Here is a 14,611-nt window from a genome sequence, read left to right as displayed (position 1 = left end):
TTTCACAGGATTCATACAAATCAATTCAATCATCTTTAAATAATAATAAAATGATAATTAATCGACTTGTGATGAAAATTTTACTAACCTCAATCTGCCACATTAAATCAGGAATGGAAACAAGTAGAAACATCAACTCATTAACCAACAAAGACAGAAGAGAAAGAAAGAAAGAAAAAAACAACAAAGAACAGCCATACCTATAGATCTTAGGTACTCACCCTGTAACAGGATTCATACAAATCAATTCAATCATATTATAACAAAAACAATAATTAATTTATGACTAAACTTATTACAGATTCTAAAAACAACCTTGAGAAACAGAGAGTTTACCTGTGATGAAAATTTTATAACAAAAACAATAATTACTCACCCTTTCACAGGATTCATACAAATCAATTCAATCATCTTTAAATAATAATAAAATGATAATTAATCGACTTGTGATGAAAATTTTACTAACCTCAATCTGCCACATTAAATCAGGAATGGAAACACCACTATAAATTAACCAACAAACATAAATATTTATACATTTGTAGAAACATCAACTCATTAACCAACAAAGACAGAAGAGAAAGAAAGAAAGAAAAAAACAACAAAGAACAGCCATACCTATAGGAAGTTCTTATGCAGTATTAATCACAATTAACATCAAACATAAATATTTATACATTTTTAGAATGTAACTGTCAACTAACAGTTAATACCTAATTTTAAACAGATTGACCACCCAAGGGTAAAAAGGTCAAACCCATAAATTATGAAATAACGGGTTTGCAGGTGGTTTTGTGCTGGACACCTGTTTAGCCCATTTCTAACTTTAAAATTTCTGCCAAAAAGATCATATTCAAAATTTTAAAAGTATTTCTAATTTTCAAATTTCTGTAAAAGTTCATAAAATTTTATAACAAACACATAAAAATATTCAAACAAGCTGAAAAAGCAACTGGATGCTGAAAAAGTAAATGATAACCTATACAGTTTTGTTCCCTGCTTCAGTTTTGTCACTGTACAGTTTTGGCCCCTGTACAATTTTTTTGTCCCTGTATAGTTTTGGCCCTGTACAGTTTTGTTTTTGCATGGTTTTTGTCCCTAAACATGCGTAATCATTATTGCTTTAAATGGTAAATAATTATGTAGGTTGGCAACAAATGTTTAATGGATAAATCATGGATTTCCTCTAGTAGATTATCAAATGCATATGATGAAGGTGTGAATGCTTTTCTAGAGTTTGCACAAACTAATAATCCAAAGTTAGATGTTATTCCATGCCCTTGTGTAAATTGCATCAATTTGTGTCACCACTCAATTGACAATGTCCGTTATCATTTGTTTGCCCACGGCTTCGATGAGAATTATAAGATTTGGTCTTTCCATGGAGAAAAACAACCCAATAGTGATTCTAGATGCCCTAACAATTCCATTCCTCCTGATGCTATTTATACAAAGGATATGCTTCATGATGCCTTCAAATACGTAGACGATGAACCTGATTCGTTGAAATCACTTCTTGAAGAGTGTGATAAGCCACTTTATGTAGGGTCAAAGTATAATGCACTTAGTGGATTATTGAAATTCCAACATTTGAACGGTCAATTTGGATGGTCTGATGCTAGTTTTGATGCTTTGTTGTCTGTCCTAAAAGATATCTTACCATCAAACAATACCATCCCTAGCTCGATATATGAGTCCAAGAAGTTGCTAAAAGGAGTAGGTCTACAATATGAGAAGATTCATGCATGTGAAAATGATTGTGTTCTATTCTGGAAAGAACATAAAGATGCTTCTCATTGTCCAACTTGTGGCACTTCTCGTTGGAAGAAGAATTCCAAAAACGTACCTTCAAAAGTTTTGTGGTATTTTCCTATCATCCCTAGATTTAGAAGAATGTTTTCAATACCACAAATTGCTCATGACTTAACTTGGCATGCACAAGGTCGGGTCAATAGTGGGAAGCTTACTCATCCTCGCGATACCCCTTCTTGGAAGCTTGTTGATAACACGTGGAAAGAATTCGGACAGGAAAAACGAAATCTTAGATTAGCCTTGTCTGCTGATGGTATCAATCCACACAAGTCATTAAGTTCCAATCATAGTTGTTGGCCAGTTATCCTAATAACATATAATCTACCCCCTTATTTGTGTATGTCAAGAAAATTCATGATGTTGACTCTGTTGATATCCGGGCCAAACCAACCTGGTAACAATATTGATGTCTACTTGGCACCATTGATAGAAGATCTAAAGCTCTTGTGGGAAACTGGCGTTGAGACTTTTGATTCTCATAAGAAAGAATACTTCAATTTAAGAGCAATATTACTTTGGACTATAAGTGATTTTCCCGCGTATGGTAATCTTTCGGGGTGTGTTACCAAAGGTTATTATGCTTGTCCAATATGTTCAAAGAATACTTGTTCACAATGGTTTCCAAAGTCCAAAAAAGTATGCTTCCTTGGGCATAGAAGATTCCTACCACTTGAACATCCTTTTCGCAAAAGAAAAAAACATTTCAACAATCAACAGGAGCACGATTTTATGCCACAACCATCATCAGGTGAAGAGATTTATGACTATCTGGCGGGATTTGAGACTACATGGGGTAAGAAGATAAAGCCAAAGAAGGTAGTATCAAAGAAGGTAGGATCAAAGAAGATAAAGTTAAAGAAGACAAAGTCAAGGAAGGGAGCGTCAAAGAAGGAAACGCCAAAGAAGGAGAAGACAAAGAAGAATAAAGAAAGTATCGACGAGAGATCTAAATTTTGGCATAAAAAGTCGATTTTTTTTGAACTTGAATATTGGAAGAAGTTGCCTGTTCGCCATCAGTTAGATCTCATGCACATAGAAAAAAATGTGACCGAGAGTGTTTATGGGACAGCGTTGAATTTGCCTCACAAGACGAAGGATGGATTAAAAGCACGAAAAGATCTTGAAGCGTTGGGCATCAAGATTGAATTACGACCTGAACCAAAAGGGGATCGACATTGGCTTCCGCCTGCCAAGTACACATTGAATTCCGCAGAGAAACATCTATTTTATGAAACCCTGTCTAACATAAAAGTTCCTTATGGGTATTGCTCTAATTTCAAGAATCTCGTGTCGGATGATGTTTCAAAGATGAATGGTTTGAAGTCTAATGATTGCCATGTACTAATGCAACAACTTCTTCCATTTGCAATCAAAGGGGTGTTAGATGTGAAGGTGCGGAGAACAATCCTAAGCCTGTGTCATTTTTTCAATGAGTTGTGTAGTAAAGTTGTTGATGTTAGTAAGCTAGGCAAGTTGCAAAGTGACATCGTATTAACATTATGTTTGTTAGAGAAGTACTTTCCTCCTTCATTTTTCGATGTCATGACTCACTTAATGGTGCATTTAGTTAGAGAGGTGAGGTTGTGTGGCCCGGTTCATTTTAGGTGGATGTATCCATTTGAGAGATACATGAAAACACTTAAAGGGTATGTAAGAAATCATCATCGACCCGAGGGTTGCATTGCAGAGTGTTATGTGGCAGAGGAGGCCTTAGAATTTTGTTCAGACTACTTAAAACACAAGAAATCAATTGGCAATCCTCATCAGCGTGTTGATGAAAGAATCCGCAGTGGCAAGCCTTTATCAAAGGCTACAATTGATGTTGTAGATGCTCAGTTACTTGATCAAGCTCATCTTTATGTATTACGAAACACTGCTGTTGTGGAGCCGTATATCGAGTAAGAATTACATGAAACTGTATACTCTTATACCATTATCTATCATATAAAACATTCTTTTAACTTGTAATACACTTCAGGCAACATATGTTGGAATTGAAGGATCTGAACCCCCGTCATGCTCGCAAGAGTACATGGTTGCAGAGCCAACATAGTCGGACATTTATTAGTTGGTTTAAGAAAGAGGTTTGTTTTTAAAATAAGATAGTTAGAATTACAATATTTTTAATTATTTTTTTGAATTACATTAATTATATATTTTTCTGTTAGGTTGGAAAACGTTTGGCTAACGGGGAAGATATTTGTGATGATGTTCGTTGGTTGGCCAAAGGGCCTAATTTTGCTGTTACTAAATATAACGGTTTTGCTATAAATGAATATCATTTTCATACAACATCTCGAGATGAGTCTAGAACAACTCAATGCAGTGGAGTGTCTTTAGTTGCACATATCATGCAGATTGCTAGTGCAAAAGACTCCAATCCTGTGTATGGTGTTGTAACTTACATCGGCCGTATAAAGGAGATATGGGATCTTAAATATCACATGTTTAGTATTCCTGTATTCATGTGTGATTGGGTTGATAGTCGTGGAGTAAAAAAGGATGATTTAGGATTCACGGTAGTTAACTTTGATAGGCTTGGTCAAAAGTCTGAACCCTTCGTATTAGCTAGTCAAGTCAAACAGGTTTGGCTAACGTTTGGCTAACGGGGAAGATATTTGTGATGATGTTCGTTGGTTGGCCAAAGGGCCTAATTTTGCTGTTACTAAATATAGCGGTTTTGCCATAAATGAATATCATTTTCATACAACATCTCGAGATGAGTCTAGAACAACTCAATGCAGTGGAGTGTCTTTAGTTGCACATACCATGCAGATTGCTAGTGCAAAAGACTCCAATCCTGTGTATGGTGTTGTAACTTACTTCGGCCGTATAAAGGAGATATGGGATCTTAATTATCACATGTTTAGTATTCTTGTATTCATGTGTGATTGGGTTGATAGTCGTGGAGTAAAAAAGGATGATTTAGGATTCACGGTAGTTAACTTTGATAGGCTTGGTCAAAAGTCTGAACCCTTCGTATTAGCTAGTCAAGTCAAACAGGTTTTTTATGTTCAAGATCAACAAGATGAGAATTTGCATGTTGTTGGATTCACACCTCATAGGATGTACAAGTATGGATCAAATGGTGAAACTGATGATATGTTGGAATTTGATGTTACTTTTGATTTAACACAAGACTCCGCTTTATTAGACCTTGATGATGATTTTTTGTGTACGCGTCCGGATGGCGAGGGCATATTAGTTTAAATATTTTTTGTTTCAGAATAATAAAGTTTTTGGTATGTTTTTATTTCAGATTTTGAATGTGATTAATCAATGTCCAACTGCAACAAATAACAACGTACTTAATTTAATTTGAATCTTGTTGAAACAGGTTGTGTTTTTGTGACATGGAATCAGATTCAGCTTCTGATCACGAGGACTCCAAACAAAGAGGTCCGACAACAAAGACAAAAGCTAATAAAGTGAAGCTTGTAATAACTTACAATAAAAAAGGTGTCCCGGTTGGAAAGGAAGCCACAAAACTGTCTACTTTTGAGGGTTTGGTTGCAAGAACAATGGTTCCCATAACATATGACTCGTGGCTGGAAGTTGGTGAGGAAGTAAGGGAAGGATTATGGCAATATGTTTTGGTAAGTCTTTGTTTTCTTCCTGTTATTACCTTTGTTCAGATCTGTTTTTGTCCCTGTTCAGATTTGTTTTTGAACCAACCTTTTTTTTATGTTTCAGGAAAAGTTTGTAGTTGACCCAAAGAGCCGGAAGCAAATTCTCCAATCGATCGGGAAGAAGTGGAGAAACTTCAAGCATTATCTATATGCCAAGTTCATTAAGAACCAAAGTAAAGATCCCAAGGCAAATCTATTCAAACCTCCGAAAGATTATCCGTTTATAAAGAAAGAAGATTGGAAAGTTTTTGTATCCCATAAAGTTACAAAGAAGTGGGAGGTTTGTTAAACTTTTCTTATATGCATTTTTAGTTACAATTTTAATGTTTGTATTTATAATTTTAATGTTTCTAATGCAGGAGAAAAGTATGAAAGCTAAAAATACTCGTGCACATCATAAATACAATCATCGTTTGAGCAGAAAAGGATATGCTGGACTCATTAATGACATTGTATGATTCCCACTGAATATTGATTATTTTATTTGTATATATTTATGTTAATTGATTTTGTTATTCTTGATAATTTAGATGCAAGAAATCGGCAAGTCGGAAGAGGAGATTGATAGGACAGTGCTGTGGAAAAAAGCAAGAGAGTTGAAGACAGGAGGATACGATGCAGATGTGAAGACGATTGTTGATAAAATTGTAAGTTTCATTAATTCCCAAATATATAAAAAAACATAACATTTGTCCCATTTTATTTTTCTAACATTTGTCCCATTTTATTTTTTTACAGGATGAGCTTCAGAAATCGGGAAGCTTTGGAGAGGTTACATGTGGAACACATGATGTGCTTACAGAGGCGTTGGGTACTCAGGAACAACGTGGGCGTGTACGAGGGATGGGTAGATTTATAACGCCACAGCAATACTTTTATTTACCCAAGAATGTTAAGTATTACTTGGAGATTGAGAACGAGAGGGTGGATAAACGAATAAACAAACTTGAAGATGACTTGGAGAAACTAAAAAGAGGTGTACTTAATGTTTCTGAAGCTGGAAGTTGCCAAATAGGGGGCGTCATTGAAGATTTTGAAAAACAACCACAGAATGAATCACTTTTAAGCCCTTGAAGACAATTATGAAAAATATATTTAAATAATTTTCTTTTTCTACAAACTAACATACTATATTTTGCAGGATAAATCATGTCTTCTTGCGGTTGAATTTGCTGCAAATGTGGTTGCTAAAGGAACCATAATGAAAGCATCGGGTATTTTGAAATATATTTGCATTATTATTATTTATATATTTTCATTTTTTAGAAGATTGAATCTTAATTATTTTTTATGTTTATGTAACAGATGAAAACATTGAAGTTATGATTGAAACAATTTTGCAAGGAGAAGCTTTAGTACCCTTTCCACTTGAAGAGGAGTTCATTGTGAAGGTCAAGATGCACTGGGACACATACTAAGCTGGCCAAGACACTTAGTTATTCGATGCTCTGACCTGGTAATACTATTTGAACATATTTTCCCTTGGTTATCTTAATTTTTCTGATATTTGAGTGAGTTCTTAATTTTTTTTTGGTAATACTATTTGTATTTTTGATTGCATTTGTAGGGAAAAGTGGTGGCGAAATCTGTGAAAAAGCATGCAACACCAGTGAAGAAAGCTGCAACACCAGTGAATGAAGATGTAACACCAGTGAAGGAAGATGCAACACCTCCACAAGAAGAAATAGGAAGTAATAAGAAAGAAAAACAACCATGTGATATGGAAGGAGGGAATGATGTGGAAGAAGTACTGATTGGGATAGAAAAGAAGATTAAAAAGGAGAAACAAAATGTGACCGTTCAAAGAAGGTGGACCAGAGCACAGATGAAGACAAGGATAAGGATTGAGAACAGTAGTATTTTGAAAATGACTGCAATGATGGCTGATGGACAAGTTACAAAGGTTGATTCTATAAGAGTGTAGAGTGAGAATGATCTTTTTGGGTACGATAGTTACACGTACTTAACTTGGGATGATTTTGAAGCAGTTCTTATAATGGATGAGCTGACTGGTGCTGTTATTGTGTCTTATATGATGTAAGTGCAAGAAATTTAATTTAAATAACAATGTGTCTTAAAAAAATGTTAATGAATTTAGTGTTTGTATGATAACAGGGTGTTGTTTAACAAATTGAAGTATGGCTCCCCAGAAAGAGACCATGGAATTTGCTTTGTGAACCCGGCAGTAATCTCACCAAGTACGCGTAAAGGGAAATCTAAGAATATTGACGATGCAAGCAGAGGTTTAGCAGATCGATTGTCTAAAAGAAAGGGCAATGACATCATCTTTATGCCCTACAATCCTGGGTATTGTTATTTGACATTTTATTTTTAAAATGACTGCAATTATGTTATTTGACATTTTTTTTTGTGGTTTTTGTAGAAGACATTGGGTATTGGGTGTACTAGACATGAAATCGGATACTTGCTATTATCTTGATTCCTTGAGCTCTGGCAATTTCAATATGCAGTTGAAGCAAATTGTTGATTCGTAAGTAATATAAATTATCAGAACACTTGATGTGAGTACAATAAACACATATTTGTTAATGTTTTTTTTATAGGGCAATGGTTTTGTACACTACACAAAGTGGATCCAACAAAAGGGTTAAACTAAATTGGGTTAATGTTACGGTCAGCACTTAATTCCTTATTGAAATTGTAGTTTTAACTTTATTTTTTGGATCAATTGAAATGATCATTTTATATGTAACTTTGTAGTGTCCAGTTCAGCCCGGATCTACCGAATGTGGCTACTACATGCTAAGGTTCATGAAGGAGATAGTGGAAGAAGGAATTGAAGTGTTGGTCAAAGACAATGTAAGGATATAGCATTCTACTTTCATTACTATAATTTATGGCATCCTTACTGTTAAAATATAGCAACTTACTATTAGAAGAATATTTTAATATGCTATTTTTTATTAATAAAAACAATATGCAAATGTTTTCACAGATCGGGGATGGCAAAGCTGAGTACACAACTGCTGATATCGATGAGATACGTGAAGAATGGTCAATGTTTGTTACAGGCTTCATTTATCGATGATATGTATGGTCTTTTGACAATGTATCCGCAAAACAATGTTATGGTTAACCACTAATGCTAGGTATGGTCTTTTGACATGTGTAATGCTAGGTAGTCTTTTAAGACACATGTACAATTTTTTGCTAACTTTTAGTAATGTTACTTAAGGTAACATGTAGTTACAACTTAGGTAATTCAACATATATGTAAAGTTTTGGTATATTTGACGTTTAGATGAAAATGAATGTTTTGGTATATTTGTCATTTATTATGTGTATTCACGTTGTAAATGTGTGTTGTAAATGCACGTCGTAAAAACGTCGTAAAGGTGCGTAGTAAAAACGAGAGACGTAAGGTTACGACATGCGAATGAGCGTCGTCTTCCTTTATGACATGGCCTTCCTTGACGCGCATTGCGTATCATAAGAGCGCGTCGTCTCTAGACGAAGCGCATTTGAGCGTCATCTTCGTTTATGACATGGCCTTCCTTGACGTGCATTGCGTATCATAAAAGGGCATCGTCTACAGATGACGCGCATTTGCACGTCGTCTATCTTTATGACATGGCCTTCCTTGACACCCATTGCGTATCATAAGGGTGCGTCGTCTCTAGATGACGCGCCTTTGCACGTCGTCTATCTTTATGACACGGCCTTCCTTGACGCGCATTGCGTATCATAAGAGAGCGTCGTAAATGCACGTCGTAAATGCGCGTCGTCTCTAGACGATGCGCATATGCGCGTCGTCTATCTTTATGACATGGCCTTCCTTGACACGCATTTGCGCGTCGTCTGAGCCTTTTACGACGCGCAATGAGCGTCGGAAAAGGCCTTTTTTCTAGTAGTGACAATACAAACATATTATTATGAGAAACAGGAAAGCACATACTAATAAGAGAAACAAGAAAAAACATACTATTATGAGAATCAAGAAAGAACATATTTTTATGAGAAACAAGAAAGAACATACTATTATGAGAAACAAGAAAGAACAGACTATTATGAGAACCAGAAAGAACATACAATACACTAGAACATAGTACACAAGTACTAGAATACTATAACTTTAATGTGAGTCTACTTTCTGGCATAACAACAAAGTTGTTATATCACGATTGGTAAGCAGAGTCTCCTGGAGGGAGAGCGGACATTATGTGTATAGATCTATACGTGACTGACAAGCCCGCATCCTGATTGTTCGCTACAGTTGGCCGAAAGGCTAGGGGTGACAAATGTCACATTTACTTTTCGGCGCCATCAGGTCGTCGTGTTATCTACTTGTTGATTTAGCATGGTTGCTACTACATCACATTCCAACCTTAATTTAATAAACTGGTTTAAGGTAGTTAGTACATTGGTAGTTACTTACATACAATACTACAATACTTATGTATTTTCCCCATTGCATTCATATAGTGTTCTTCTCACATAAAAGGTAATGTAAAAACTATATTTTGTTAATGATATTCACACTTGGCAAAAGTACACACTTTTACAAAGAAACAAACATACAGAACATTTGATGCCTTGGGAGAAGGCTACTTTTAGTAGAAAATATAGCATTTTCTAGGAGCTACAAAAATTTACCACAAACTTTTACAAACTTATAATTTAAACTTTTACAAACATTTACTACAAACAACGACATTAAAACGCTTATGAACTCACCAACTTTAAAGCTGATAAACTCTTTCAAAATAACTTGTATTCTCAGGTCATCGGTAGATAGGTACCGATGCCAGGTTTTGAGAAGATGGAGCTTTCAAGACTCATCTCTTATTTTGATTCATATTTTGGTGTCTTATAAACTATATAGAACACACTTATATTAAATTTTATTATTAATGCAATGGATGATGTTGATGCTTGTTTACTATTATGCTTTGTTGTGATACTGTACATGATGTCCTCCGCCCCAGAACGTTTTTGTCGTTCTGATTTGGGGTGTGACAGATTGGTATCAGAGCATTGTTTATAGTGAATCGAGTATATCAACCCATAAAACATATACAAACTATAAACACAACGGGATTAAAAATACTCTGACCAAGAGTTTATACTTTTAAATAATAAAATATTTAACCAAGTATACATACCTGCATTCATACTAAAATCAATGTCACTAGGACAGAAGAAAAGTATTACGATTGCCGAAAAACACAATTAGGCTTAGAGACATATAGTCAAATCTGGGAGTGCTATAGCCTGATCAACTATATTTTCCGAGGAGTGACAAGCGTGTGCCTAAGAATGGTTGTGAGGTTGCACCAAGTCTAAAAACTTACCAACACTACTACAATATGAATTTTAGAACAGAACATAAACTTAAAATACTATAGGAGTATTTTGTGTTACTATAATTACTTATTTGAAAACTACAAAGGTCTTTACTAGTAGGTCAATAGTTTCTAAGTGGATATGCTAATGTTATATGTGACTAAGGTGTCATAGAATTATAATATGTGATCTTTGCTTTACTTCCTGTTCCTTGTTTGGTTGTGGATTTGGAGATTGGGTTACTTATTCGAAGGTATATCCTGTTTTAGTGTCTTATAACTAGTATCTACTATGCAAGTATTGAACTAACTAGTAAGGATCATCTTATAATTATCTTAAGTAGTACATCTATTATTATAAGATTCTTATTCCCCTTTTCTCGAGTAAATATCATGGCTTGATTCCATCCTCCAGGCGACCCATACTTCCTAAATCAAGGCAATGTTGGATGGCTTGAAACAGAGCCAGAAGATAATCATCCAATCCCTTTAGATGATCACCTCGTAGAAGGCTTTTCGGATGGTTCTGACTCCGAACCAGAAGTCAACAACCTACCCCCTATGGCTCCTGTCCTAAATCCTAACCCTCGTTCGGCTTTTCAAGGCCCAACGCCTCCGTGGGTGGAAAGCTTGGAAACACGGAGCCAAGAGCAGAATCATCCCATGACATTCGATGGAGACCGAAGCTTTTATGACCTGAGCGAAGGAGGCTCAGCAGATAGGATTCTGCCAATCCTGGTCGGCAAAGTTGCACGAAACGAAATACAGGGCAGAACAACTCTCCATCAAATCACGGATGTTGATTCCAATGCGAGGATGCGTACAATCCGCATGCTTCATCTTGAAGATGCTCTTGAGAGATCTAGGAGACACCACGAGGCCCTGCAGCAAGAGCTTGTCGTGACTCGGGCTGAAGTCATAGAACTTCGGGTTTGTCAGAAGGTATATGAACGAGACCTTCTTGACATGGAGCATCAACTGGCAAGCTTGAGGGTTCACCCGAGGGGTACCCGACGCTGATAGAACATACTCTACTAGTCCTCTCTTTTGGTTTAAGGAATAGCCTTCGTATCTATGCTTTCTGTTGCACTTTTCCATGTAACTACTCTTCTACTATAGGTACTATTTCACTAGATCTTCGTTCTAACAAACATTCTCCCACTTATAAATATTGATGTAAGTCCTACTCCAAGGTCAATCTTCCCGAACTTATTACATCTTTAATATTAATGTTTTGTCAGTCGGCTAATTTCAGTAGAAATGTATGTCCAAATACTTTCATCCTGTTGCGAGAAAAACTTTAAGACACACTTGAACAAAATGGTTAGAACAAGTATATAGCAGAATAGTTAATCTCGAAGGATCTGTTAGCTCAACAATAATATTAATAGTTAGAAGTTAGTGAGTTAGATGCAGAAAGTAAAGTAATGTAAATGACAGCAATTGTTATATCAAGTATACATGTAAGTTGATTCATAACATGGGATGCATTCACACCAAAGTTAGTAAGTGAGATCAAACTTAGTGAATAAGTCACAAAGACTTGCTCCGAAGAGTGATTATAATCAGATATGTTTAAGTAAGAAGTGGAGAGTGTAGAGTGATAGAATGATAACTTTAGAAATTGTATTCAGATGAAATGCATAAGTTATCGGTTATCAGGAGAGGTATACAATACAAGAGAATAAGTCTCTATTTATAGAGACTTAGAACTACACTAGATTACAACTCTATAAGCAACCATGCAAGGCATACTTGATAAGAGAGTGTATTACATAAAAAACAAATAAAGTAATCTAGCTAATGACTGCGGCAACTGACTCCGGGTGCTGATGCAGTTGCGGTAGAGAAATGGTTGCGGTAGCTAAGTTCAAGAGGGTCACTTCCATGATTCAACAATTTCCCCTACGTGACCTCTTTAACTTTGGTTCAACTATCAAGTTTGAGGAACATGATCAAAATCCACTAGAACTTCCTAACATTTTCCAGCCATGTGATTCTTCTTGTAATCTCGAACTTGACTTTTGCTTTAGTATGCTTCGATCTTTCAACTACGGTCCGGCAGATGTCAAGTTGTTTCTTGGGCAGGCGGTTCATGGCACTTATGGGAATGAAGTATTTGACATTGTTGATTTTCTTTTTGAAAATGATGCCAAGCTCTAGGAAGTTAGTTGCACCTAAGGATCTATCAGCAAACCCTTCGGTGGGCATAGGTGCGGGGTCGAGAGGTGGTAGATCAAAGTTCTTGGAAATGATGGGATAGATGTCTGCATCAATTTTGGAAAACTCACACACAGTTTCTCTCAAGAAGTTGTTGACCCGATCAAGTGCAGTCTTCATTTTTGGATGCTTCTCAGCCTTGTTCTGAAATACTTTGGCTATGACAAACACTTCTTCCGGATTCATGTGGGGAAAGTCTGCTTGGGTGCGGATATAGTCATGTCCCCTTCGGGTGAGGGTGTATTAGAAGAATTCTGCTTTCATGAATCTCCGAGGCTTGTAGTTCACAACTACGGATGGCCTGTCATTGGACCATATGTGATCTATGGGGGAGGAATGCTTAGTAAAGAATTGTGCAAGTCTTTCAAACTCCATAGGCAGTCTCTTGGCATCAGGAAGGCTTTGGTCAAATTTCTCAAATATTGTGAAGTATTTGGCATTGGGTGAAATGGGAACATCCCAGTAGCCATCCAAAGGAGGTTCTGCATAAGTGAGGTGGGGAATCTAATCTTCATCTTGCAGCCTTCGGTGAGGATTGACCCAAGAGTTGATACGGGTTTCATCTATGACAGTGTCGAAACCACTTAGCCTCCAGATTTCTTCAACAAGTTTAGCTGACCTCCGGTCTCTCTTCTTTTGGGTTGTGGTAGGGGAATCAGTTGGGCTTGGTGAGGACATCTTCTCCTCAAGATTTTTGAAGTGTAGAGGAGTCTCAGGCTTTTGGGGAATATGTTGAGATGATTGCGGTGAGTGCTGCGATGTGGGAATTTTGATAGTAATGATGGGGGGACTCTGATGAATGGCAGTATCAGAGTGATGGACTTCTTCTTGTTCTTCACTTCCCCCTCTTGAGGAATGCAGCGCAGGTGCTTCCTCAAGCCATTGCTTAAGTCCATCTACTTTGGCAAAAACTTCTTGGAATTGAGCTTTTAGGATTTCTGCCAATTGTGAATTGTTTGGAGTGGAGGAGCAGAAGAGCAACTTGTGCATTTCTTTGGTAAGCTGGAGGATTTTAGGGCCATGGAAGTTAGAGGAAAGAGATTTCTGCAGTCTGTTGACTGTCGTTTGAAGAACAGAGATAGTGGACTTATAAGTATTATGAGTCTCATCTATCACTTTCTGAGACTGAGAAGCTTGATCCGCGATGGCGGCCTGGAGATCCGTTTTGATGGCGGTCACCTCCGTGATGAGACGTTCTGCTGCAGCCAAGAATTCTTTATGGTCAGCCTTGCGGTTGTTGTCAAGGGACCGGATCCCCATCTCTACTTTAAGAGAGATGCATTCAGCAGCCATATGTTCCCTTGTTTCCAGACGCTCTATTCTTTCAATCAATGACTGATGTCCTGGAGTGTCTTCAGGTTGCGGTTGAGTAGGCTTAACCGCAGCCAAGATCTGATCGACTTTGACTTGAAGGGATAAGAATTATTTTCTGGTCACCACATTCTTCTTCTTCTTCTTGGGTTTGGAGGTGGAGTGATGAGAACCACTTGATTCTTCACCTTCATCAAACATCATGAAGTCATCATCTGTGGGAGAGGGTCTATTTACCTCCTGAATGTCATCATCATCCAAACCAAAAGTAGGAGCAGGGCTGATTGAGATTCCGGGTTCTTCATCTTGTGATGGATTGACTGGGATGGAAGTTGG

General features: G+C 36.8%; 1 protein-coding gene across 1 annotated transcript; it reads left to right on the top strand.

The window, feature by feature from the left end:
• Positions 1-1,164: 1,164 nt before the first annotated feature.
• LOC145060065 (uncharacterized) lies at positions 1,165-5,899 on the top strand. The gene is made up of 10 exons (XM_079007794.1): positions 1,165-2,628; positions 2,731-3,710; positions 3,791-3,896; positions 3,981-4,296; positions 4,532-4,535; positions 4,716-4,987; positions 5,072-5,080; positions 5,176-5,408; positions 5,506-5,721; positions 5,801-5,899. The coding sequence occupies exons 1-10, from the start codon at positions 1,165-1,167 to the stop codon at positions 5,897-5,899; spliced, it is 3,699 nt and encodes a 1,232-aa protein (XP_078863920.1).
• The last annotated feature ends 8,712 nt before the right edge of the window (positions 5,900-14,611 follow it).

Source organism: Lactuca serriola, chromosome 6, assembly GCF_051521515.1.
Source record: "Lactuca serriola cultivar US96UC23 chromosome 6, Lser_US96UC23_V15, whole genome shotgun sequence".
In the NCBI taxonomy this organism is placed as follows: Eukaryota; Viridiplantae; Streptophyta; class Magnoliopsida; order Asterales; family Asteraceae; genus Lactuca; species Lactuca serriola.
Note: the sequence above shows the minus strand (reverse complement) of the source record. Positions and strands in the feature narration are given on the sequence as shown.

Coding starts and splice junctions, on each gene's coding strand:
- LOC145060065 (XM_079007794.1), top strand. CDS start 1,165: ATGGATAAATCATGGATTTCCTCTAGTAGATTATCAAATGCATATGAT. Junction 3,711..3,790: donor GTTGTGGAGCCGTATATCGA/GTAAGAATTACA, acceptor AATACACTTCAG/GCAACATATGTTGGAATTGA. Junction 5,409..5,505: donor GATTATGGCAATATGTTTTG/GTAAGTCTTTGT, acceptor TTTATGTTTCAG/GAAAAGTTTGTAGTTGACCC.